The 26361-nt window shown below is 53.1% G+C and overlaps 1 protein-coding gene across 5 annotated transcripts in view; it reads left to right on the top strand.

Annotated features, from left to right (window-relative positions):
- Positions 1 to 26361, top strand: part of mars1 (methionyl-tRNA synthetase 1) — a 74667-nt gene that overhangs the window by 9362 nt on the left and 38944 nt on the right. For 2 of the 5 annotated variants that reach the window (XM_085973044.1, XM_085973042.1), the window contains exons 3-14: positions 2172 to 2250; positions 8368 to 8502; positions 12927 to 13002; positions 13502 to 13677; positions 14517 to 14629; positions 15302 to 15418; positions 16160 to 16363; positions 16632 to 16833; positions 17154 to 17228; positions 20654 to 20824; positions 21680 to 21775; positions 24290 to 24407. In XM_085973044.1, coding sequence (XP_085829170.1) covers positions 2172 to 2250; positions 8368 to 8502; positions 12927 to 13002; positions 13502 to 13677; positions 14517 to 14629; positions 15302 to 15418; positions 16160 to 16363; positions 16632 to 16833; positions 17154 to 17228; positions 20654 to 20824; positions 21680 to 21775; positions 24290 to 24407 — 1562 coding nt within the window. The remainder of the gene's footprint in view (positions 1 to 2171; positions 2251 to 8367; positions 8503 to 12926; positions 13003 to 13501; positions 13678 to 14516; positions 14630 to 15301; positions 15419 to 16159; positions 16364 to 16631; positions 16834 to 17153; positions 17229 to 20653; positions 20825 to 21679; positions 21776 to 24289; positions 24408 to 26361) is intronic. The other 3 variants (XM_085973043.1, XM_085973046.1, XM_085973045.1) reach the window with 3 other exon arrangements.

Below are 26361 nucleotides of genomic sequence, written 5' to 3'. Positions count from 1 at the left end.
CTGTTCCTAATGTAACAGGCTCGAGGGGCTGAATGGCCTCCTCCTGTTCCTAATGTAACAGGCTCGAGAGGGGCTGAATGGCCTCCTCCTGTTTCTAATGTAACAGGCTCGAGAGGGGCTGAATGGCCTCCTCCTGTTCCTAATGTAACAGGCTCGAGGGGCGCGGTGGCATAGTGGTTAGCACTGTTGCCTCACAGCGCCAGGGACCCGGGTTCAAATCCGGCCTCGGGCGACTGTCTGTGTGGAGTTTGCACATTCTCCCTGTGTCTGCGTGGGTTTCCTCCCACAGTCCAAAGATGTGCAGGTTAGGTTGATTTGGGTTGATTTGGCTATGATAAATTGACCCTTAGTGTTAGGGGATTAAATATGTGGGGTTACGGGGATAGGGTGGGATATGTGTCGGTGCAGGCTCGATGGGCCGAAATGGCCTCTATCTGCACTGTGGTGATTCTGTGATTCTGTTCCTAATGTAACAGGCTCGAGGGGGCTGAATGGCCTCCTCCTGTTCCTAATGCAACAGGCTCGAGGGGACTGAATGGCCTCCTCCTGTTCCTAATGTAACAGGCTCGAGGGGGCTGAATGGCCTCCTCCTGTTCCTAATGCAACAGGCTCGAGGGGACTGAATGGCCTCCTCCTGTTCCTAATGTAACAGGCTCGAGGGGGCTGAATGGCCTCCTCCTGTTCCTAATGTAACAGGCTCGAGGGGGGCTGAATGGCCTCCTCCTGTTCCTGTGTAACAGGCTCGAGGGGGCTGAATGGCTTCCTCCTGTTCCTAATGCAACAGGCTTGAGGGGGCTGAATGGCCTCCTCCTGTTCCTAATGTAACAGGCTCGAGGGGGGCTGAATGGCCTCCTCCTGTTCCTGTGTAACAGGCTCGAGGGGGCTGAATGGCCTCCTCCTGTTCCTAATGCAACAGGCTCGAGGGGGCTGAATGGCCTCCTCCTGTACCCATGTTCCCAAGAGGGTTACTTTGAGATGGGACTCAAAGCATAAGTTCACTGAGAGGGCATTCAGTTCGTAGAACGGTTCACTGAAGGAGGTTGGAAGGGTCAATGAGTTTGGAAACGCGTCACCTGTCACAGCTGCTAGGAGAGCAGCTGCTAATCTGTTTTTAATTTGGGTTGGAGCGCTGCGCTCAACTTGTCGGGCCCCTGTACTGGTGTGAGTCATAGAAACGTTGAATGATACAGCACAGAAGGAGGCCATTCGGCCCATCGTGCCTGTGCTGGCTCTCTGAAAGAGCTGTCCCAAACCCGCGACCTCTACCTCCGAGAAGGACAAGGGCAGCAGGCGCACGGCAACACCACCACCTCCAAGTTCCCCTCCGAGTCTCACACCATCCTGACTTGGAAGTATATCGGCCGTTCCTTCATGGTCGCTGGGTCAAAATCCTGGAACTCCCTCCCTAACAGCGCTGTGGGAGCACCTTCACCACACGGGACTGCAGTGGTTCAAGAAGGCGGCTCACCACCACCTTCTCAAGGGGTGACTAGGGGATGGGCAATAAATGTTGGCATTGGCAGCGACGCCCACATCCCGTGAATGAACATGGAAAAAATTAATCCCGCTCCCCCCCACCAGCTCTTTCCCCCATAGCCCGTTTCAAGTGTTCATCCAATTCCCCTTTTGAAAGTTACTATTGAATCTGCTCCCACCGCCCTTTCAGGCAGCGCGTTCCAGATCACAACAACTCGCTGCGTAAAAACATTCTCCTCATCTCCCCCTCTGGTTCTTTTGCCGATTTATCTTAAACCTGTGTCCTCTGGTTACCGACCCTCCTGCCACTGGGAACAGTTTCTCCCTCTCTACTCGATCAAAACACCTCGTAATTTTGAACGCCTCTATTAAATCTCCCCCTTAGCCTTCTCTGCTCTAAGGAGAACAATCCCAGCTTCGCCAGTCTCTCGGCGTACCTGAAGTCCCTCATTCCCCCCGGGACCTTTTTTGGTAAACCTTCTCCGCACCCTCTCCAAGGCCCCTTGACGTCCTTCCTGAAGTGCGGAGCCAGGAATCGGAACACTGAATCCTGGAGATGTTCGAAAGCGAAAAAAGTGTGCTCCTCGGTTTTTTGTTCAAACTCCGTGTCTTCGATCGCTTGCCCTTTCAAAGGGCTGCAGACGACCCGGGCCTCCATGCCCCTGTCTGATTCTCGGGTGATCTTGTGTCCACAGGTATCTGTTTACGCTCAGTGGAAAGGAGCCGAGCGACCCAACCAACCAGTGGTTAGAATGGGAAGCGACGCAGCTGCAGGTGAGCGCGCCGGCCGCGGGGGATGGGGGGGTGGGGGTGCCGCCAAAATACAACTGCCTGAGCTTCAACTTCACCTCCGTTACATCACTCCAGTACGATTTGGACAGGTTGGGCGATTAGGCAGATGCAGTATAATGTGGATAAATGTGAGGTTATCCACTTTGGTGGCAAAAACAGGAAGGCAGATTATTATCTGAACGGCAATAGATTGGGAGAAGGGGAAGTGCAACGAGACCTGGGTGTCCTTGTGCACCAGTCGCTGAAGGTAAGCATGCAGGTGCAGCAGGCGGTTCAGAAGGCAAATGGTATGTTGGCCTTCGTAGCGAGAGGATTTGAGTACAGGAGCAAGGATATCTTGCTGCAGTTGTACAGGGCCTTGGTGAGACCACACCTTGAGTATTGTGTGCAGTTTTGGTCGCCTTATCTGAGGAAGGATGTTCTTGCCATGGAGGGAGTGCAGCGAAGATTCACCAGACTGATACCTGGGGTGGCAGGAATGACGTATGAGGAGAGATTGGGTCGATTAGGCTTATATTAGCTAGAGTTTAGAAGAATGAGAGGGGATCTCATTGAAACTTATAAAATTCTAACAGGACTAGACAGACTAGATGCAGGAAGGATGTTCCCGATGGCCGGGGAGTCCAGAACCAGGGGTCACAGTCTAAGGATAAGGGGTAAGTCATTTAGGACAGAAATTAGGAGGAATTTCTTCACCCAGAGAGTGGTGAACCTGTGGAATTCTCTACCACACAAGGCAGTGGAGGCCAATTCATTAAATATATTCAAGAAGGAGTTAGATATATTTCTTAAGGCTAAAGGGATCAAGGGATATGGGGAGAAGGCAGGGACAGGGTACTGAGTTTGGATGATCAGACATGATCGCATTGAATGGCGGAGCAGGCTCGAGGGGCCGAATGGCCTACTCCTGCTCCTATCTTCAATGTTTCTATCACCCGTCTCCGCCCTTGCCTCAGCTCGTCGGTCTGCTGAAACCCTCATCCCTGCCCTTCGTTACCTCCATTGGTGAGACCACATCTGGAGTACTGTGTACAGTATCGGTCTCCTTATTTAAGGAAGGATGTAAATGCGTTGGAAGCAGTTCAGAGAAGGTTTGCTAGACTAATACCTGGAATGGGCGGCTTGTCTTACGAGGAAAGGTTGGACAGGCTAGGCTTGTATCCGCTGGAGTTTAGAAGAATAAGAGGTGACTTGATTGAAACATATAAGATCCTGAGGGGTCTGGACAGGGTGGATGTGGAGAGGCTGTTTCCTCTTGTGGGAGAATCTAGAACTAGGGGTCACTGTTTAAAAGTAAGGGGTCGCCTATTTAAGACAGAGATGCGGAGAAATTTTTTCTCAGAGGGTCGTGAGTCTTTGGAACTCTCTTCCTCAGAGGGCAGTGGAAGCAGAGTCTTTGAATATTTTTAAGGCAGAGGTCGATAACTTTTCACCCCCTTGCTTACCAAGAATTTATCGGGAGTGACATGAATCAGTCATTCATGAAAGAAAGACTTATGAAATAATACTGATCGGCCTGCGGGTGGCGCTGTCCAGGGAGAGTATAAATACTCGGGCACGGGCCCAGCTTGCGCAGGACATTCTTAACAGGAACTAGTGAAGGACACAACTAGACCTCCATGTTGTGAAGCAGTTGATTGAAGCTTTGTTTAACGCTTAGACCAAGTGCCTAGTAGTTTTCTTACGTCAGGGGGTAGGCGAGAATGTGGAGTAATCGGATCAGCCCTGATCTTATTGAACGGAGGAGCAGGCTCGAAGGGCCGGGTGGCCTACTCCTGTTCCTAATTCATATGTTCGTATGTCCAGACTCCCGACTATTCCAACGCTCTCCTGGCCGGCCTCCTACGTTCCACAATCCGTAAACTTCAGCTCGTCCAAAACTCTTGCTTGTCCCCCTGTCCTAACTCGCACCGAGACCCGTCCCCCGCCCCGCCATGCTCGCTGACCTGCGTTGGCTCCAGGTATGGCAACTGACGTAAGAAAACTACTAGGCACTTGGTCTAAGCGTTAAACAAGGCTTTAATCAATTGTTTTACAACATGGAGGTCTAGTTGTGTCCTTCACTAGTTCCCGTTAAGAATGTCCTGCGCAAGCTGGGCCCGTGCCCGAGTATTTATACTCTCCCTGGACAGCGCCACCCGCAGGCCTCTCAGTATTATTTCATAAGTCTTGCTTTCATGAATGACTGATTCATGTCAGCAACATCCTCGTGTTCAAATCGCTCCACGGCCTCCTCATAGAAACATAGAAGATAGGAGCAGGCCATTCGGCCCCTCAAGTTTACGGAGTTTGGAAAATGGGAGGCAGGCGTGGAGACCGCTGGGAATAGTCAAAAATAGTCATTGAATAAAATTAAGGTTAAGCCTCAGCTGGAGTATTATATTCAATTCTGGGCACTGCACTTTAGGCAGGATGTCAGGGCCTTGGAGAGGGTGCGGAGGAGATTGACCAGAATGGTTCCAGGGGATGAGGGACTTCAGTTACGGGGAGAGACTGGAGAAGCTGGGGTTGTTCTCCTTAGAGCAGAGAAGGTTAAGGGGGAGATTGACCAGAATGGTACCAGGGGATGAGGAGCTTCAGTTACGTGGAGAGACTGGAGAAGCTGGGGTTGTTCTCCTTAGAGCAGAGAAGGTTAAGGGGGAGATTGACCAGAATGGTACCAGGGGATGAGGGACTTCAGTTACGTGGAGAGACTGGAGAAGCTGGGATTGTTCTCCTTAGAGCAGAGAAGGTTAAGGGGGAGATTGACCAGAATGGTACCAGGGGATGAGGGACTTCAGTGATGTGGAGAGACTGGAGAAGCTGGGATTGTTCTCCTTAGAGCAGAGAAGGTTAAGGGGGAGATTGACCAGAATGGTACCAGGGGATGAGGGACTTCAGTGACGTGGAGAGACTGGAGAAGCTGGGGTTGTTCTCCTTAGAGCAGAGAAGGTTAAGGGGGAGATTTGATAAAGGTGCTCAAAATTAGGAGGGGTTTTGATGGAGTAAATAAGGAGAAACTGTTTCCAGTGGCAGGAGGATCGGTAACCAGAGGACACAGATTTAAGGCGATTGGTAAAAGAACCAGAGGTGACAGGAGGGAAAACTTTTTTACGCAGCGAGTGGTCAGGATTTGGAACGCGCTGCTTGAGAGGGCGGTAGAAACAGATTCAATAGTCGCCTTCAAAAGGGAATTGGATAAATACTTGAAGGAGAAAAAATTGCAGGGATATGGGGAAAGAGCGGCGGGAGTGGGACTAACTGGGTCGCTCTTCGGAAGAGCTGGCACAGACTCGATGGGCCGAACGGCCTCCTTCTGTGATAAAATGATACAGAGGCACTGGAAAAGGTACAGAATAGATTGACGAGGATGATAGCGGAACTGAGAGGGTTATAACTATCGGGGAAAGGCTGAACAGGCTGGGGGCTCCTTTCTCTGGAGGAGCGACCTGATGGAGGTCTTTAAAATAATGAACGGCTTTCGACCGGGTAGACGTAGAGAAGATGTGGGGGAGACCAGAACTAGAGGCCATCAATATCAGACAGTCACAAAATAAATCCTATAAGGAATTCAGAAGAAACCTCTTTACCCAGAGAGTGGTGAGAATGCGGAGCTCGCTACCACAGGGAGTGGTGAAGGCGAATAGCACAGATGCCTTTAAGGGGATATAATTGCAACATACTGCGGATGCTGGAAATCTGAAATAACAACAGAAAATGCTGGAAATACTCCGCAGGCCAGGCAGCATCTGTGGAGAGAGAAACAGAGTTAACGTTTCAGGTCTGGGACCCTTCATCAGAACTGGAAAAAGCTGGAGATGTAACCGATATTAAACCTGCTGATAAGGGTGGTGCTGTTGTTGTTTGGCGAACCGACCTCTACCGTGCAGAAGCTGAACGCCAACTCTCCGACACCTCCTCCTACCTCTGCCTGGACCATGACCCCACTAGCAAACATCAAGCCATTGTTTCCAAGACTGTCACTGACCTCATCTCCTCTGGAGATCTTCCCTCCATGGCCGCCAACCTCATAGTCCCCCAACCCCGCACAGCCCGCTTCTACCTCCTTCCCAAGATCCACAAACAGGACTGCCCTGGTAGACCCATCGTTTCAGCCTGTTCTTGCCCCACGGAACTTATCTCTTCCTATCTCGACTCTATTATTTCTCCCCTTGTCCAGTCTCTTCCCACCGACATCCGCGACTCTTCCGACGCCCTCTGTCACTTTAACAGTTTCCAGTTTCCTGGCCCCAAACATTTCCTTTTCACTATGGACATCCAATCCCTCTACACCTCCATCCCCCACCAGGATGGCCTGAGGGCGCTCTGTTTCTTCCTTGAACAGAGGCCCAACCAGTCCCCATCCACCACCACCCTCCTCCGCCTGGCTGAACTTATTCTCACATTGAACAACTTCTCCTTTGACTCCACTCACTTCCTCCAAATTAAAGGTGTTGCTATGGGAACCCGCATGGGCCCTAGCTATGCCTGCCTGTTCATGGGACATGTGGAACATTCTTTGTTCCAGTCCTACTCAGGTCCCCTCCCTCACCTCTTTTTCCGGTACATCGATGACTGTGTTGGTGCTGTTTCCTGCTCTCGCCCTGAACTGGATAAGTTCATTCACTTTACTTCCAATTTCCACCCTTCCCTCACCTTCACATGGTCCATCTCCGACTCTTCCCTTCCTTGACTTCGCCGTCTCCATTTCTGGCGATCGGCTTTCAACAAACATCCACTACAAGCCCACCGACTCCCACAGCTACCTGGACTACACTTCCTCCCACCCCGCCTCCTGTAAGGACTCTATTCCTTTCTCCCAGTTTCTCCGTCTCCGCCGCGTCTGTTCTGACGATGCCACCTTCCATACTAGTGCTTCTGACATGTCTTCCTTTTTCCTCAGCCGAGGATTCCCCTCTACCGTGGTTGACACGGCCCTTGACCGTGTCCGTTCTATTTCCCACACTTCTGCTCTCACCCCTTCCCCTCCCTCCCAGAACCATGACAGGGTTCCCCTTGTCCTCACCTTTCACCCCACCAGCCTCCACATTCAACGGATCATCCTCCGCCACCTCCAACGTGATCCCACCACCAAACACATCTTCCCCTCCCCTCCCCTTTCAGCATTCCGAAGGGACCGCTCCCTCCGCGACACCCTGGTCCACTCCTCAATCACCCCCAACAGCCCTGCTCCTTCACCTGGCACCTTCCCGTGCAAGCGCAGGAGATGCAACACCTGCCCTTTTACCTCCTCCCTTCCCACTGTCCAGGGCCCCAAACACCCCTTCCAGGTGAAACAGCGATTTACTTGTACTTCTCGCAATTTAATATACTGTATTCGCTGCTCACGATGCGGTCTCCTCTACATTGGGGAGACCAAACGCAGATTGGGCGACCGCTTTGCGGAACACCTCCGTTCAGTCCGTACGGGTGACCCTGAGCTTCCGGTCGCCTGTCACTTTAATTCACCGCTTCACTCCCACTCTGATCTCTCTGTCCTCGGGCTATTGCATTGTTCCAATGAAGCTCAACGTAAGCTCGAGGAACAGCACCTCATCTTTCGATTGGGCACTTTACAGCCTTCCGGGCTCAACATTGAGTTCAACAATTTCAGATAATTATCCCTGCCCCCATTTTGCATGCAGTATGATTTTTGCCATTCCCATTTGCAACATTTTATCTTTCCTGCCTCTTACAAAAGTACAGGATGTTCTTTCTATTTCTTCCTCCCCTCCTAACCCCCCCCCCCCCCCCCCGCCGTCTCTGCTCCTGCTTAATATCTGTTACATCTCCAGCTTTTTCCAGTTCTGATGAAGGGTCCCAGACCTGAAACGTTAACTCTGTTTCTCTCTCCAGGGATGCTGCCTGGCCTGCTGAGTATTTCCAGCATTTTCTGTTGCCTTTAAGGGGAAGCTGGATAAACACACGAGGGAGAAAGGAATAGAAGGATATGGTGATAGGGTGGGAGGAGGCTCGTGTGGAGCATGCATACCGGCAAGGACCAGTTGGGCCGGATGGCCTGTCTCTGTGCTGTGTACACTCGACGTGATTCTATGTAAACTGTCTTGCGGACGTGTGCTGATTTTGCTCGATTCACGCCAAACCTCTTGTGGATTTCAGCCGGCGATGTGCGTGGCGCTGCACGCTGCGATCGTGCAGGGCAGGAAGAGCGAGGAGGCCGTCGGGGCAGTGTGGGAGCAGCTGTCCTACCTCAACCAGGCCCTGATCGATCAGGCGACGCCCTGCGTGACCTCGGTAAGTTCGGCCGCCTCCCTCTGCGCGCGTTCGGCTGCGACCGACCTTCGGGGATTCGGCAGTAAGAGTTTCGGACGGCTTGAAGTTTACATAGAAACATAGAAGACAGGAGCAGGAGTCGGCCATTCGGCCCCTCGAGCCTGCTCTGCCATTTAATGAGATCATGGCTGATCATCCAAATTCAGTACCCTGTCTGCCTTCTCTCCATATCCCTTGATCCCTTTAGCCTTAAGAAATATATCTAACTCCTTGAATATATTTAATGAATTGGCCTCAACTGCCTTGTGTGGTAGAGAATTCCACAGGGTCACCACTCTCTGGGTGAAGAAATTCCTCCTCATTTCAGTCCTAAATGGCTTGCCCCTTATCCTTAGACTGTGACCCCTGGTTCTGGACTCCCCGGCCATCGGGAACATCCTTCCTGCATCTAGTCTGTCTAATCCTGTTAGAATTTTATAGGTTTCAATGAGATCCCGTTCCCCTTCGCCCGGCACCTTCCTGTGCAAGCGCAGGAGATGCAACACCTGCCCTTATACCTCCCCCCCCTTCCCACTGTCCAGGGCCCCAAACACCCCTTCCAGGTGAAACAGCGATTTACTTGTACTTCTTGCAATCTAGTATTACTGTATTCGCTGCTCACGATGCGGTCTCCTCTACATTGGGGAAACCAAACGCAGATTGGGTGACCGCTTTGCGGAACGCCTCCGTTCAGTCCGTAAGGGTGACCCCGAGCTTCCGGTCGCCTGTCATTTTAATTCACTGCCCCATTCCCACTCGGACCTCACCGTCCTCGGGCTCTTGCATTGTTCCACGGAAACCCAGCGTAAGCTCGAGGAACAGCACCTCATCTTCCGATTAGGCACTTTACAGCCTTCAGGACTCAATATCGAGTTCCAACAATTTCAGATCATAACCTCAGCCCCTATTATATTTTTTATCCACACCTGTGTTTTGTGCCCTTCCCCCTTTTTTCTCTCTCCCACATGGCAGCTGTCTCCTATTCTGCCAGCGCATTTCACACCTAATCTAGAGCTGTCTTTTGTCTCCACTAGTCCGACCACCATCTCGTCTCGTTTTGAATACCTCTTTAATGTCTCTTCACTTCTCTTTTTGTTCTCTCATCCCCATTTCCCAGCCCTCAAACTGGCCTTTTAATCTGTTTCATTTCCTGTGATTTTTCAGTCTTGACGAAGGGTCATCGACCTGAAACGTTGGCCCGGAAATTAGGATCGGGGGCTTGCCGCGCGTGCAAGCCCCCGACGTGCACTCACCCGGCGCGCCGACAGCTGAAGCCCGGGCCTGCTTGGAATTCCTGTCACTGGCCCGGTTCAGCTGTCGGCGCGCTGTGCTTGCCTGATCCAGCGGCGTAGTTAGTGCGGTGTGCCGGCTGGGATCAGGTGAGCACTGGGCAGCCAATCAGGGGAGGGAAAACTTCATTCATGAGTTTGATAGTAAGAGCTGTCAAACTTGTGAAAAGTACGGGCGCCCAAAAACACTACTTAAACTTTAAATAAAATTTAAAAAAACATCCCACTAATTAAATGAACTATAAATAACTTTAAAAAACAATTTTAAACAATTAATCAAATTTTTGAAAAAAATAATTTTTTAAGAAATCGGGTCTAAAAATCATAATCATCATCAACTTTATTGTCATTGTTCGTGCACAAGTGCAGTACAACGAAATGTAGGCTTGCGGCTCCCGAGAGTGTACATTTAGATTAAGACATTTAAACATTCAACATACATTTGGCTTGTAATACATTAACATCAACATAACCATAATAAAGTGCATTGGCAGATGTGCAGGCTTTAGAGTTTATTTGTGGAGTTCAGTAGGATGACAGCCCTGGGAAAGACGCTGTTCCTAAATCTGGTCGTACGGGTGCGAATGCATCTGTAGCGTCTCCCAGATGGCAGGAGGGCGAACAGACTGTGGCTGGGGTGGGTAGGGTCTTTGATGATGGTCCGTGACCTCCGTAAACAGCGTTTCTGGTAGATGTGCTCTATGGTCGGTAGCCGGGTGCCGGTAATGCGTTGGGCAGTTTTGACTACCCGCTGCAGGGCTTTCCGGTCATGGGAGCTACAGCTGCCATACCATACCGTGATACAGTTTGTCAGGATGCTCTCTATAGTGCAGTGGTAGAAGTTAGAGAGGATCGGGGGTGACAGATTACATCCCTTCAGCCTCCTCAAGAAATATAGGCGCTGCTGGGCCTTCTTCACCAGAGAGGAGGTCCTTAAAAACAATAAAGCTGTGGAAAAAATGTTATAATTTTAAATAATAGACCACTTACCTTAAAGAATCAAGCCCTTACGTCTCCTTTTTACAGTTCTAAAAAGTTGAGGCCTTTGCACACGGGCAAACCTGTCAAAAAGAAGGAAGTTCAACGCGTGCGCGCAGAGTCCTGCGCGCACGCGTTGGACCTCTGAACCCCTTGGAGGAAATGCCGGTTTCCCGCGCATGCGCTGTGCATGCTGAAATCCGGCACTTCCAACGGGCCCACGCGTGAGCACCCCGTCCGTACTCACGCGTTGGGACCGGAATTACTGGGCCAATGACTCTGTTTCTCTCTCCACGGATGCTGCCTGGCCTGCTGAGTTTTTCCAGCGTTTTCTGTTGTTATTTTGCACAGACTAGGCTTGTGTTCAAGATTCAAGATTCTTTATTTGCCATATGTAACTAGTACAATGGAATGCTTACTCCCCAATCACTCCCACAATAAAGCTGTGGTAGCTCACCGAGACACGTCAGCTATTTTTACAGCGCCGTGTTCAGAAAGTCAATTCTTTGGCATCCAGTGGCAGTGGGAGCACGATGTCCCTCAGCCCCTCCGTCCTCCTCGCTGTTGCCGGCTCGGCTCCACGTGCGGTGGCCTGCTTCTCCCGCTCACCCTCTGGCCACCATTCCCGGCTCCCCTCCTCCCAGTCGGACTGCGAGTCGTCGAGTCTGCTGCTGCGTCCCGATGCGCTGCGCTGCCTCCGCCCGACTCGCCCAACACATCCTCCGGTCGCCGCGGCCTCCACCTCACCGTCGCCGGCTCCACGGTCCCGACGGCCCAGGCCTGCTTCTCCCGCTTCCGGTCCAGCCTCTGGCCGCCATGCTCAGCTCCCCTCCTCCCGGTCGGAATCCCTTCCCGCTGAGGAGCGGCCAGCCGACGTGCCCTAGCGGGTCGACGTGCTTGCCGCGCTGTGCTGCCTCCGCCCGACTCGCCGAACACCTCGCTCCGGTTGTGGGAGCGAGCGGCGAGAGCGGGCCGCCCAAACCAGGGAGAGCGCGCTAGCACCGGACCGTCTCGGTGTGATCTGATCGAGATGTTTAAGATCATTAAAGGAGTCGATAGAGAGAGAGGAACTATTTGCTCTGGTGGGTGGATTCCAGAACAAGGAGGGGGGCGTAACCTTAAAATTAGAGCCAGGCCGTTCAGGAGTGATGTCAGGAAGCACGTCTTCACACACAGGCTAGTGGAAATCAGGAACTCGCGCCACCCCTCCCCGACATACTCCTGTGCTTATTTCAGCGACGTATGTCCAAGTCGGGATGGGGTGTGTGAGTCGGAGGGGAACTTGCAGGCGGCGGTGTTCCCACACACCCGCTGCCCTTGTCCTTCTAGGTGGAAGCGGTCGCGGGTTTTGGAGGCGCTGTCGAAGAAGCCTTGGCGAGTTGCTGCAGTGCATCTTGTAGATGGTGTGTGAAAAGTATATGGCATTCGTACCTAATCCTCCAGTGCGATTTCATAGAAACATAGAACAATAGGAGCAGGAGTCGGCCTTTCGAGCCTGCTCCGCCATTCAATATGATCATGGCTGATCCTCTCTCTCAATACCATATTCCCGCTCTCTTCCCCATACCCCTTGATGCCTTTTGTGTCTAGAAATCTATCGATCTCCTCCTTAAATATATTCAGTGACTTGGCCTCCAGAGCCTTCTGTGGTAGAGAATTCCACAGGTTCACCACCCTCTGGGTGAAGAAATTTCTCCGCATCTCAGCCCATATCCTGAGACTGTGACCCCTCGTTCTAGACCCCCCCCCCCGAGCCAGGGGAAACATCCTCCCTGCATCCAGTCTGTCTAGTCCTGTCAGAATTTTATACGTTTCAATGAGATCCCCTCTCATTCTTCTAAGCTCTAGTGAATACAGGCCTAAGCCGACCCAATCTCTCCTCATACGACAGTCCTGCCATCCCAGGAATCAGTCTGGTGAACCTTCGCTGCACTCCCTCTATGGCAAGTATATCCTTTCTTGGGTAACGAGACCAAAACTGCACACAGTACTCCAGGTGTTGTCTCACCAAGGCCCTGTATAACTGTAGTAAGACATCCATGCTCCTGTACTCAAATCCTCTTGCAGTGAAGACCAACGTAACATTTGCCTTCCTAACTGCTTGCTGTAGTAACTTGTGGCTCCTGTGATCTCTTGAAGGACACTGTGACTGTGGCTGATGTCGTCCTGTGGGGAGCCCTGTATCCCCTTCTCCAGGATGCTTCGTGTCTTCCAGGTACTGTACCATTCCTCGCTGTCTTGTGTTCTCCGTGGAGGTGCTCTTGCAAAGCCCCACCTCGTGATGGTGCGGATCCGCAAGCGTGACTGTCGCAGAATGGTGACGTGAGACACGCAGTAGGTTTGACGGGCTGGTCAGTCAGCCGTGGCTGTGGGCAACACTCTCGCCTCTGAGTCAGAATGTTGGTGGGTTCAAGTCCCACTCCAGAGACTCGAGCCCCATAAACTGCCCCTCCGCGCTTCCTCAGCGCCGCCCCTCCGACAGTGTGGCGCTCCCTCAGCACCGCCCCTCTGACAGTGCGGCGCTCCCTCTGTACCGCCCCTCCGACAGTGCGGCGCTCCCTCAGTATGTGTTATCAGCGTATGCTTAATACGCTGTGTGTAGCAAAAATAAATTCTTTCGAATGATATTTTTGAGCAGTAACCCGAGAAGTAAAACAGCCAGACTCTCGGCAGTTTTTAACTGCCCATTCACGTGTGTGTTTTTTTCCCCCCAGCAGAGGAGTTCGCGGCGGTGCGCGAATGGTTTCAGCGCATGAACAGCACCAGCGCCTGCTGCAAGGCCGTGGGCACCGTCCTCGAGGGCAAGGGGGTGCAGGCGTTCAAGGCCTACCTGCAGAAACAGCCGACTCCAGCACCGCTGCCCGAGAAAGCCGCCTCCAACGAAACAGAGGTGCGAGCGCACGCGCGGTTTACCTGCTCCACTCTTGGACGATCTTCCTTTCTCGTTTGAACATTAGAAACAGGAGGAGGTCCTTCAGCCCCTCTCGAGCCTGTTACATTAGGAACAAGAGGAGGCCATTCAGCCCCCTCAAGTCTGTTACATTAGGAACAGGAGGAGGCCATTCAGCCCCCCTCGAGCCTGTTACATTAGGAACAGGAGGAGGCCATTCAGCCCCCCTCGAGCCTGTTACATTAGGAACAGGAGGAGGCCATTCAGCCCCCTCGAGCCTGTTACATTAGGAACAGGAGGAGGCCATTCAGCCCCCCTCGAGCCTGTTACATTAGGAACAGGAGGAGGCCATTCAGCCCCTCTAGTCTGCTCCGCCATTCAATAAGATCGTGGCTGATCTTCGACCTCAACTCCACTTTCCCGCCCGATCCCCATATCCCTCGATTCCCTTCGTGCCCAGAAATCTCTCGATCTCGGCCTTGAATATACTCAACGACTGAGCCTCCACAGCCCTCTGGGGCAGAGAATTCCAAAGATTCACCACCCTCGGAGTGAAGAAATTCCTCCTCATCTCGGTCCTAAATGGCCGACCCCTTATCCTGAGACTGTGACCCCTGGTTCTAGACTCTCCAGCCAGGGGGGGGAAAACAGCCTCTCAGCATCTACCCCTGTCAAGCCCTGTAAAGAATTTCATACGTTTGAATGAGAAGTGAATAAATCCCTGAGCAGAGGTTTCTCGGGACGCGAGGTGTCTGCGATTTACAGCGTCGTTGGTGGGGTGGGGTGGGGCAGGGAGGGGACTATCGACTCGGTAGAAATGTTGCGTCTTCTTTTTGCAGGAAGGGGACGCCATCGATCACAAGGTCACCGAGGAGGAGCTTCAGGCTGCTGAGGAAGCATGGCGAGCTGGACTAGCCGGGCTGCCTAAACCCAGGCAGATACAGCACCCAATGTGAGCACCTCGGCGCACTTGCTGTTCCTTCTGTCCCGTCGTGTGCAGCGGGTTAGGGTTGGTGGGGATTCCCTAAGTCTGAGTTCAGTTAGCAAAAATATAGACACACTATTTATTACTGTGGAGTTGGCCCCATGCTCAGTGGGTAGCACTCTCGCCTCCGAGTCAGAAGGTTGTGGGCTCAATCCGCCACTCCAGCATCCCAGGCCATCACCCCCAGTGCAGTACTGAGGGAGCGCCGCACTGTCGGAGGGGCAGTACTGAGGGAGGGGCAGTACTGAGGGAGGGACAGTACTGAGGGAGCGCCGCACTGTCGGAGGGGCAGTACTGAGGGAGCGCCGCACTGTCGGAGGGGCAGTACTGAGGGAGCGCCGCACTATCTGAGGGGCAGTACTGAGGGAGAGCCGCATTGTCGGAGGGGCAGTACTGAGGGAGCGCCGCACTGTCGGAGGGGCAGTACCGAGGGAGCGCCGCACTGTCGGAGGGGCAGTACTGAGGGAGCGCCGCACTGTCGGAGGGGCAGTACTGAGGGAGCGCCGCACTGTCGGAGGGGCAGTACTGAGGGAGTGCCTCACTTTTTTCTTTCTTTTTTTTGTATAAAATATAAATCATGTTTCCTTCTCCTCTTGCAATGTGTCCTATCTCTTAACCATACTCTGTTTCACTTTGCAGTCTGCCAAAGAAGAACGAAAGGAATATACTGATCACCAGCGCCTTGCCTTACGTCAACAACATTCCGCACCTGGGCAACATCATCGGCTGTGTGCTGAGCGCCGATGCGTTCGCCCGGTAGGAGAGAGAGAGAGAGAGAGAGAGGGGGTCAGGGGAACCGGGGCAGGAATGGGAGACTTGCTTCACTGGTAAACTACCCAACGTGTCTTTGCCGGCTCGGTGAAAGAGCGAACCAATTAGACAAGGGTTACGGAACCAAGGCGGGTAGATGGAGTTAAGATACAGATCAGCCATGATCTGACTGAATGGCGGGACAGGCTCGAGGGGGGCTGAATGGCCTCCTCCTGTTCCTAATGTAACAGGCTCGAGGGGGCTGAATGGCCTCCTCCTGTTCCTAATGTAACAGGCTCGAGGGGGCTGAATGGCCTCCTCCTGTTCCTAATGTAACAGGCTCGAGGGACTGAATGGCCTTCTCCTGTTCCTAATGTAACAGGCTCGAGGGGGCTGAATGGCCTCCTCCTGTTCCTAATGTAACAGGCTCGAGGGGCTGAATGGCCTCCTCCTGTTCCTAATGTAACAGGCTCGAGGGGGGCTGAATGGCCTCCTCCTGTTCCTAATGTAACAGGCTCGAGGGGGGCTGAATGGCCTCCTCCTGTTCCTAATGTAACAGGCTCGAGGGGGCTGAATGGCCTCCTCCTGTTCCTAATGTAACAGGCTCGAGGGGGGCTGAATGGCCTCCTCCTGTTCCTAATGTAACAGGCTCGAGGGGGGCTGAATGGCCTCCTCCTGTTCCTAATGTAACAGGCTCGAGGGGACTGAATGGCCTCCTCCTGTTCCTAATGTCTCCCTTTTCCTCAGGTACTGCCGCCTGAGGAACTGGAACATCCTGTACATCTGCGGGACGGATGAGTACGGGACGGCCACGGAGACCAAGGCCCTGGAGGAAGGGCTGACCCCCCGGCAGATCTGCGACAAGTACAACGCCATACACAGCGCGATCTACAGCTGGTTCAACATCTCCTTCGACTACTTCGGCCGCACCACCACCGAACACCAGACCAGGTTCGTTTCGGCCTTTACCCTGCTGTCTCCCAGCTGGCTGGGGAGATCAGTGCCCTCTGACCAATGGCCCCCGAAAGCTGCACTGCCTTCTGTGGGGCCTGCCTCCCACAAAGCGCCTCTCTCTCTGTCTCTCTCGCGCTCTCTCGCGCTCTCTCTGTCGCTCTCTCTCTCTGTCGCGCTTGCTCTCTCGCGCTCGCGCCCTCCCTCTCTGTCGCGCCCTCCCCCTCACCCCCCACACACACATTGTAATGATATTCCATCATTTCAGGATTGCCCAGGACATCTTTCACCGGCTGCTGGAGCGGAATTTCCTGAGCAGCGAAACGGTGGACCAGCTGCGATGCGACAAGTGCGAGCGGTTCCTGGCGGACCGGTTTGTGGAGGGGGTCTGTCCGTTCTGTAACTACGAGGAGGCGCGAGGGGACCAGTGCGACCTGTGCGGGAAGCTGATTAACGCCGTGGAGCTGAAGGTGACCCCTATCTTCGACGCTTTCAATTGATGGGGGCTGACATAAATCGGTCATTCATGAAAGAAATACTTATGAAATAATACTGAGCGGCCTGCGGGTGGCGCTGTCCAGGGAGTATAAATACTCGGGCACGGGCCCAGCTTGCGCAGGACATTCTTAACGGGAACTAGTGAAGGACACAACTAGACCTCCATGTCGTAAAACAGTTGATTTAAAGCTTTGTTTAACGCTTACACCAAGTGCCTAGTAGTTTACGTCAGGGGCCTTTGGAAGCTGCCTGCGAACTAACCTGGTCGATTTGCTCTGTGTCCTCATTTCAGAATCCTCGCTGCAAGATCTGCAGAGAGACTCCAGTCATCAAAACCTCCAAGCACTTGTTCCTGGAATTGCCCAAAGTAAGTGAAATCTCATCAGTAGAACCAAACGCGGGTCGGGCGACCGCTTTGCGGGACGCCTCCGCTCAGTCCGCGGGCGTGACCCACTCCCTCCGAGCTTCCGGTCGCCTGTCACTTTTTAATTCTCCGCTCCCGCTCCGTCCTCGGCCTCTTGCGCTGTTCCAACGTAAGCTCGAGGAACAGCCCCTCATCTTTCGATCAGCCTCCTGGACTCAACATCGAGTTCAACAATTTCAGACCATAACCTCGGCCCCTGTCTTTCCGGACGGCAGCTGTCGATGATTCTGCCACCCCCATTTACACCTCCTCTAGACCCATCTTTTTGTTTCTTTCCTTGTCCCATTACCGTCTCCTGTTCGATAAGTGAAATATAAGGTTGTCTTTATTGTAGCATCTTACAGGCAGAGATTTGGCAGATGCAATATAATGTTGGAAAGTGTGAGGTTATGCACTTCGGCAGAAAAAAATCAAAGAGCAAGTTATTATCTAAATGGAGAGAAAGTGCTACAGTGCAAAGGGATCTGGGGGTCCTGGTGCATGAAACACAGAAGGTTAGTATGCAGGTACAGCAGGTGATTAGGAAGGCCAATGGAATCTTGGCTTTTATTGCAAGGGGGATGGAGTATAAAAACAGGGAAGTCTTGCTGCAGTTATACAGGGTATTGGTGAGGCCACACCTGGAATACTGCGTGCAGTTTTGGTTTCCATATTTAAGAAAAGATATACTTGCTCTCGAGGTGGTTCAGAGAAGGTTCACTCGGTTGATTCCGGAGATGAGGGGGTTGACGTATGAGGAAAGGTTGAATAGGTTGGGACTCTACTCATTGGAGCTCAGAAGAATGAGAGGTGACCTTATCGAAACGTATAAGATTGTGAGGGGGCTTGATCGGGTGGATGCGGGGAGGATGTTTCCACTGATGGGTGAGACTAGAACTAGGGGGCATAATCTTAGAATAAGGGGCTGCCCTTTCAAAACTGAGATGAGGAGAAACTTCTTCACCCAGAGGGTAGTAAATCTATGGAATTTGCTACCCCAGAGAGCTGTGGAAGCTGCGACATTAAATAAATTTAAAATGGAGATAGACAGTTTCCTAGCAGATAAGGGAATTAGGGGTTACGGGGAGCGGGCAGGGAAGTGGACGTGAGTCTAGATTCGGATCAGCCATGATCCTATTGAATGGCGGAGCAGGCCCGAGGGGGCGTATGGCCTACTCCTGCTCCTACTTCTTATGTTCATATTCGGCCCATCATGCCTGTGCCAGCTCTTTGAAACAGCTCTCCAATTAATCCCACTCCCCCCTGCCCCCGTAGCCCCGCGAATTTTTCAACTCCAAGTGTTTATCCAATTCCTCTTGTGAAAGTTACAATTCAATCTGCTTCCGCAGCGCGTTCCAGATCACAACAAACCCCCCCCACCTCCCCAATATCAGAGCGTTCTCGGGTTGGTCAGAAGCCATGCGGCCGCACTCCAAGCCTGGGAACCGGGCTGTGTTGTTCACTTGGTGGGTTTGAGCATTCTCTCTCTCTCTGGGTTCAGTCGGAACCCCGCAGCCAAGAGAGCCGAATGTCATCGCTCCGGGCCTGGGAGCCGGGTATTCTGACCTGCATGTCACCTTGTCATTTAATATAACACTACAGAACAGCTATATCAAACCTAATACTGTTGTTGGTCAACGTACATAAAATGTCAAGATGAACTCCCATTTATACAGCGCCTCTAACGTAGTATAACGTCCCAAGGCGGTTCACTGGAGCCACCGAGCCATGAGATATTAGGGCAGGTGACCTAAAGCTTGGTCAAAGGTAGGTTTTAAGGAGCGTCTTAAAGGAGGAAAGAGAGAGGCAGAGAGGTTTAGGGAGGGAATTCCAGAGCTTAGGGCCCAGGCAGCTGAAGGCACGGCCGCCAATGGTGGAGTGATGGAAATTGGGGGATGTGCAAGAGGGCAGAATTGGAGGAGCGCAGAGGAGGTTACAGAGATAGGGAGGGTTGTAGGGGCTGGCGGAGGTTACAGAGATTTGGAGGGGCTGGAGGAGGTGACAGAGATAGGGAGGGTTGTAGAGGCTGTGGAGGAGGTTACAGAGATAGGGGTGTAGGGGGCTGGAGGAGGTTACAGAGATAGGGAGGGGTGCAGGGGGCTGGAGGAGGTTACAGAGATAGGGAGGGTTGTAGGGGCTGGATGAGGTTACAGAGATAGGGAGGGTTGTAGGGGCTGGATGAGGTTAGAGATAGGGAGGGTTGTAGGGGCTGGAGGAGGTTACAGAGATAGGGAGGGTTGTAGGGGCTGGATGAGGTTACAGAGATAGGGAGGGTTGTAGGGGCTGGATGAGGTTAGAGATAGGGAGGGTTGTAGGGGCTGGAGGAGGTTACAGAGATAGGGAGGGTTGTAGGGGCTGGAGGAGGTTACAGAGATAGGGAGGGTTGTAGGGGCTGGAGGAGGTTACAGAGATGGGGAGGGTTGTAGGGGCCTGGAGGAGGTTACAGAGATAGGGAGTGTTGTAGGGGCCTGGAGGACGTTACAGAGATAGGGAGGGTTGTAGAGGCTGATGGCGGTTACAGAGATAGGGATGGGTGTAGGGGGCTGGAGGAGGTTACAGAGATAGGGGTGTAGGGGGCTGGAGGAGGTTACAGAGATAGGGAGGGGTGCAGGGGGCTGGAGGAGGTTACAGAGATAGGGAGGGTTGTAGGGGCTGGAGGAGGTTACAGAGATAGGGAGGGTTGTAGGGGCTGGAGGAGGTTACAGAGATAGGGAGGGTTGTAGGGGCTGGAGGAGGTTACAGAGATGGGGAGGGTTGTAGGGGCCTGGAGGAGGTTACAGAGATAGGGAGGGTTGTAGGGGGCTGGAGGAGGTTACAGAGATAGGGAGGGTTGTAGGGGTGGAGGAGGTTACAGAGATAGGGTTGTAGGGGCGTGAGGAGGTTACAGAGATAGGGAGGGTTGTAGGGGCTGGAGGAGGTTACAGAGATAGGGAGGGTTGTAGGGGCTGGAGGAGGTTACAGAGATAGGGAGGGTTGTAGGGGCTGGAGGAGGTTACAGAGATAGGGAGGGTTATGGGGCTGGAGGAGTTTACAGAGAGAGAGGGAGGGTGCGCGAGGAGGCCGCGGATGGATTTGAAAACGAGGATGAGCTTTTTAAAAACCGTGACGTTGTGGGACCGGGAGCCAGTGTAGGTCAGCGAGCACGGGATGATGGGTGAATGGGACTCGGCGCGAGTTGGGATCCGGGGCAGCCGAGTTTTGGATGAGTACAGGTTTATGGAGGGTGGAAGATGACAAACTGCTGGGGCTAGAATCAGCAGAGTTGCCGTCACCGGGCTAACGACCTTTGTCGAACCTTTCCTGGTAACACTGGGACTTGGAACAGAACGCTGCTCCCCTTTTCCCTCGAGCCTGGTCAGTTTTAATCTTAATTTTTTTTTAATACACAGCTGCAGGAGCGGCTGGAGATCTGGTTGGAGAAGTCCATCGAGACCGGTGACTGGACGTCCAACGCCCGCTTCATCACACGCTCCTGGATTCGAGACGGGCTCAAACCGCGCTGCATCACGCGGGACCTGAAGTGGGGGACGCCTGTACCGCTGGAAGAGTTCAAGGACAAGGTGAGGGTTAGATACAGAGTAAAGCTCCCTCTACACTGTCCCATCAAACACTCCCAGGGCAGGTACAGCACGGCGTTAGATACAGAGTAAAGCTCCCTCTACACTGTCCCCATCAAACACTCCCAGGGCAGGTACAGCACGGGGTTAGATACAGAGTAAAGCTCCCTCTACACCGTCCCATCAAACACTCCCAGGGCAGGTACAGCACGGGGTTAGATACAGAGTAAAGCTCCCTCTACACTGTCCCCATCAAACATTCCCAGGGCAGGTACAGCACGGGTTAGATACAGAGTAAAGCTCCCTCTACACTGTCCCATCAAACACTCCCAGGGCAGGTACAGCATGGGTTAGATACAGAGTAAAGCTCCCTCTACACTGTCCCATCAAACACTCCCAGGGCAGGTACAGCACGGGTTAGATACAGAGTAAAGCTCCCTCTACACTGTCCCATCAAACACTCCCAGGGCAGGTACAGCACGGGGTTAGATACAGAGTAAAGCTCCCTCTACACCGTCCCCATCAAACACTCCCAGGGCAGGTACAGCACGAGGTTAGATACAGAGTAAAGCTCCCTCTACACCGTCCCATCAAACACTCCCAGGGCAGGTACAGCACGGGGTTAGATACAGAGTAAAGCTCCCTCTGCACTGCCCCATCAAACACTCCCAGGGCAGGTACAGCACGGGGTTAGATACAGAGTAAAGCTCCCTCTACACTGTCCCATCAAACACTCCCAGGGCAGGTACAGCATGGGTTAGATACAGAGTAAAGCTCCCTCTACACTGTCTGAGGTGCATTACAGCCAGATAAATCGATGTGCAGCTGTTTCTCTGATCCGGGACCTTTGGCCCGCAGGTGTTCTACGTCTGGTTTGATGCCCCCATTGGTTACATATCCATCACCGCCGACTACACGGAACACTGGGAGAAATGGTGGAAGAATCCGGAAGAGGTGAGCACTGGGGCGCGAATTCTAATGTACACGTGTAGGCCGTGATTTGGGGTTGGTTGGGCGGGAGTTGGATGGAAACATAGAAGATAGGAGCAGGAGTCGGCCATTCGGCCCCTCGAGCCTGCTCCACCATTTAATGAGATCATGGCTGATCATCCAAATTCAGTACCCTGTCCCTGCCTTCTCCCCATATCCCTTGATCCCTTTAGCCTTAAGAAATATATCCAACTCCTTCTTGAATATATTTAATGAATTGGCCTCTACTGCCTTGTGTGGTAGAGAATTCCACAGGTTCACCACTCTCTGGGTGAAGAAATTCCTCCTCATCTCTGTCCTAAATGGCTTACCCCTTATCCTTAGACTGTGACCCCTGGTTCTGGACTCCCCGGCCATCGGGAACATCCTTCCTGCATCTAGTCTGTCTAGTCCTGTTAGAATTTTATAAGTTTCATTGAGATCCCCTCTCATTCTTCTAAACTCCAGAGAATATAAGCCTAATTGACCCAATCTCTCTCCATACGTCATTCCTGCCATCCCAGGTATCAGTCTGGTGAATCTTCGCTGCACTCCCTCCATGGCAAGAACATCCTTTCTCAGATAAGGCGACAAAACTGCACACAATACTCAAGGTGTGGTCTCACCAAGGCCCTGTACAACTGCAGCAAGACATACTTGCTCCTGTACTCGAATCCTCTCGCTATGAAGGCCAACATACCATTTACCTTCTTAACCGCCTGCTGCACCTGCATGCTTACCTTCAGCGACTGGTGCACAAGGACACCCAGGTCTCGTTGCACTTCCCCTTCTCCCAATCTATTGCCGTTCAGATAATAATCTGCCTTCCTGATTTTGCCACCAAAGTGGATAACCTTGCATTTATCCACATTGGGCAGATGCATGGCAGATGCAGTATAATCACCCAACCTGTCCAAATCATACTGGAGTTTCTCGGCATCTTCCTCACAGCACACACGCCCATCCAGCTTTGTGTCGTCTGCAAACTTGGAGATATTACATCTAGTTCCCTCGTCTAGATCATTAATATATATTGTGAATAGTTGGGGTCCTAGCACCGATCCCTGCGGTACCTCACTAGTCACTGCCTGCTACTCGGAAAAAGACCTGTTTATTCCAACTCTTGGCTTCCTGTCTGCCAACCAGTTCTCTATCCAAGTCAGTACTTTACCCCCAATCCCATGTGCTTTAACTTTGCACGCTAATCTCTTATGCGGGACCTTATCGAATGCCTTCTGAAAGTCCAAATACACCACATCCACTGGTTCTCCCGTATCTATTCTACCAGTTACATCCTCAAAAAATTCCAGTAGATTATTCAAGCATGATTTACCTTTTGTGAATCCATGTTGACTTTGTCTGATCCTGTCACCGTTTTCCAAGTGCTCTGCTATTACATCTTTTATAATGGACTCGAGCATTTCCCCCACTACCGATGTCAGGCTTACCGGTCTATAATTCCCCGTTTTCTCTCTGCCACCTTTTTTAAATAGTGGGGTACATTAGCTACCCTCCAATCCATGGGAACTGTGCCCGAGTCTATAGAATTTTGGAAGATGACCAGCAATGCATCTGCTATGATATAGTATACTTGGAGATATTACATCTAGTTCCCTTGTCTAGATTATTAATAGACGATGGTAGCGGGTTTTAACCCTGAGGCCATATGCCTCCCCCGAGGGTCCCGACAGTCGGTCACGTGTACCTCAGTCTTATTCGCCTTCGTATTCCTCAATCGCTGGCCTGTTCCGTTTGAATGTGGGGAGATTAGAGAAGCTGGGATTGCGAGTCAGAAGGTTGTGTCCCCACTCCAGAGACTTGAGCACAAAAATCCAGGCCGACACTCCAGTGCAGTATTGAGGGAGCGCCGCACTGTCGGAGGGGCAGTACTGAGGGAGCGCCGCACTGTCGGAGGGGCAGTACTGAGGGAGCGCCGCACTGTCGGAGGGGCAGTACTGAGGGAGCGCCGCACTGTCGGAGGGGCAGTACTGAGGGAGCGCCGCACTGTCGGAGGGGCAGTAGTGAGGGAGCGCCGCGCTGTCGGAGGGGCGGTACTGAGGGAGCGCCGCACTGTCGGCGGGGCAGTACTGAGGGAGCTCCACACTGTCGGAGGGGCGGTACTGAGGGAGCTCCACACTGTCGGAGGGGCGGTACTGAGCGAGCGCCGCACTGTCGGAGGGGCAATACTGAGGGAGTGCCGCGCTGTCAGAGGGGCGGTACTGAGGGAGCGCTGCACTGTCAGAGGGGCCGTGCCTTCAGCTGTTTGGGCCCTTAGTACTGGAATTCCCTCCCTCAACCTCTCCGCCTCTCTCCTCTTAAAACCTCCCTCTTTGACCAAGCTTTTGGTCACCTGCCCTAATATCTCCTTATGAGGCTCGGTGTCAAATTTTGTCTGATTTGTGCTCCTGTGATGCACTTTGGGACATTTTACTTCATTAAAGGCTCTGTATAAACGCTGTTGTTGTTGGTACCTGAATGGAATTCCGCTCTCCACCTCAGGTTGTGCTCTACAATTTCATGGCGAAGGATAACGTCCCATTTCACAGCGTCATTTTCCCATGCTCCCTACTCGGGGCGGAGGACAACTACACGCTCGTCAACAGCATCGTCGCCACAGGTAGGACCCTCTCTCTCCGTCTCTCTCCGTCTGGCTCTCTGTCTCTGTCACTCTCTCTGTCACTCTCTCTGTCGCTCTCGCTCTCTCTCTCGCTCTCGTTCTCTCGCTCTCGTTCTCTCTCGCTCTCGTTCTCTCGCTCTCGTTCTCTCGCTCTCGTTCTCTCGCTCTCGTTCTCTCTCGTTCTCTCGCTCTCGCTCTCTCGCTGTCTCGCTCTCGCTGTCTCGCTCTCTCGCTCTCTCGCTCTCGCTCTCGTGCTCTCGTTCTCTCGCTCTCGTTCTCTCGCTCTCGTTCTCTCGCTCTCGTTCTCTCGCTCTCGTTCTCTCTCGCTCTCGTTCTCTCGCTCTCGTTCTCTCGCTCTCGCTGTCTCGCTCTCGCTGTCTCGCTGTCTCGCTCTCGCTCTCTCGCTCTCGCTCTCGTTCTCTCGCTCTCGTTCTCGCTCTCGTTCTCTCGCTCTCGCTCTCTCGCTGTCTCGCTGTCTCGCTCTCTCGCTGTCTCGCTCTCGCTGTCTCGCTGTCTCGCTCTCTCGCTCTCGTGCTCTCGTTCTCTCGCTCTCGTTCTCTCGCTCTCGTTCTCGCTCTCGCTCTCGTTCTCTCGCTCTCGCTCTCTCGTTCTCTCGCTCTCGCTCTCTCGCTCTCGTTCTCTCGCTCTCGCTGTCTCGTTCTCTCTCTCTCGCTCTCGCTCTCTCTCGCTCTCGCTGTCTCGCTCTCGCTCTCTCGCTCTCGCTCTCGTTCTCTCGCTCTCGTTCTCTCGCTCTCGCTGTCTCGTTCTCTCGCTCTCGTTCTCTCTCGCTCTCTCGCTCTCGCTCTCGTTCTCTCGCTCTCGCTGTCTCGCTCTCTCGCTGTCTCGCTCTCTCGCTGTCTCGCTCTCGCTCTCCTCGCTCTCGCTCTCGTTCTCTCGCTCTCGTTCTCTCGCTCTCGCTGTCTCGCTCTCTCGCTCTCGCTCTCGCGCTCTCTCGCTCTCGCTCTCGCTCTCTCTCTCGCTCTCGCTCTCGCTCTCGTTCTCTCGCTCTCGTTCTCTCGCTCTCGTTCTCTCGCTCTCGTTCTCTCGCTCTCGTTCTCTCGCTCTCGTTCTCTCGCTCTCGTTCTCTCGCTCTCGTTCTCTCTCGCTCTCGCTCTCGTTCTCTCGCTCTCGCTCTCTCGCTGTCTCGCTCTCGCTCTCGCTCTCGCTCTCTCGCTCTCGTTCTCTCGCTCTCGTTCTCTCGCTCTCGCTGTCTCGCTCTCGCTCTCGCTCTCGCGCTCTCTCGCTCTCGCTCTCGTTCTCTCGCTCTCGTTCTCTCGCTCTCGTTCTCTCTCTCTCGCTCTCGTTCTCTCGCTCTCGTTCTCTCGCTCTCGTTCTCTCGCTCTCGTTCTCTCGCTCTCGTTCTCTCGCTCTCGTTCTCTCGCTCTCGTTCTCTCGCTCTCGTTCTCTCGCTCTCGTTCTCTCGCTCTCGCTCTCGTTCTCTCGTTCTCTCGCTCTCGTTCTCTCTCGCTCTCGTTCTCTCGTTCTCTCGCTCTCGTTCTCTCGCTCTCGTTCTCTCGCTCTCGTGCTCTCGTTCTCTCGCTCTCGCTCTCGTTCTCTCGTTCTCTCGCTCTCGTTCTCTCGCTCTCGTTCTCTCGCTCGCTCTCGTTCTCTCGCTCTCGTTCTCTCGCTCTCGTTCTCTCGCTCTCGTTCTCTCGCTCTCGTTCTCTCTCTCGCTCTCTCTCGCGCTCTCGCTCTCGCTCTCGCGCTCTCTCTCGCTCTCTCGTTCTCTCGCTCTCGTTCTCTCGCTCTCGTTCTCTCGCTCTCGTTCTCGTTCTCTCGCTCTCGTTCTCTCGCTCGTTCTCTCGCTCGTTCTCTCGCTCGTTCTCTCGCTCTCGTTCTCTCGCTCTCGCTCTCGTTCTCTCGCTCTCGTTCTCGCTCTCGTTCTCGCTCTCGTTCTCGCTCTCGTTCTCTCGCTCTCGTTCTCTCGCTCTCGTTCTCTCGCTCTCGTTCTCTC

The sequence above is a fragment of the Somniosus microcephalus genome, chromosome 33, assembly GCF_052327205.1.
Source record: "Somniosus microcephalus isolate GS21.2 chromosome 33, FLI_Smic_1.0, whole genome shotgun sequence".
Classification (NCBI taxonomy): Eukaryota; Metazoa; Chordata; class Chondrichthyes; order Squaliformes; family Somniosidae; genus Somniosus; species Somniosus microcephalus.
Note: the sequence above shows the minus strand (reverse complement) of the source record. Positions and strands in the feature narration are given on the sequence as shown.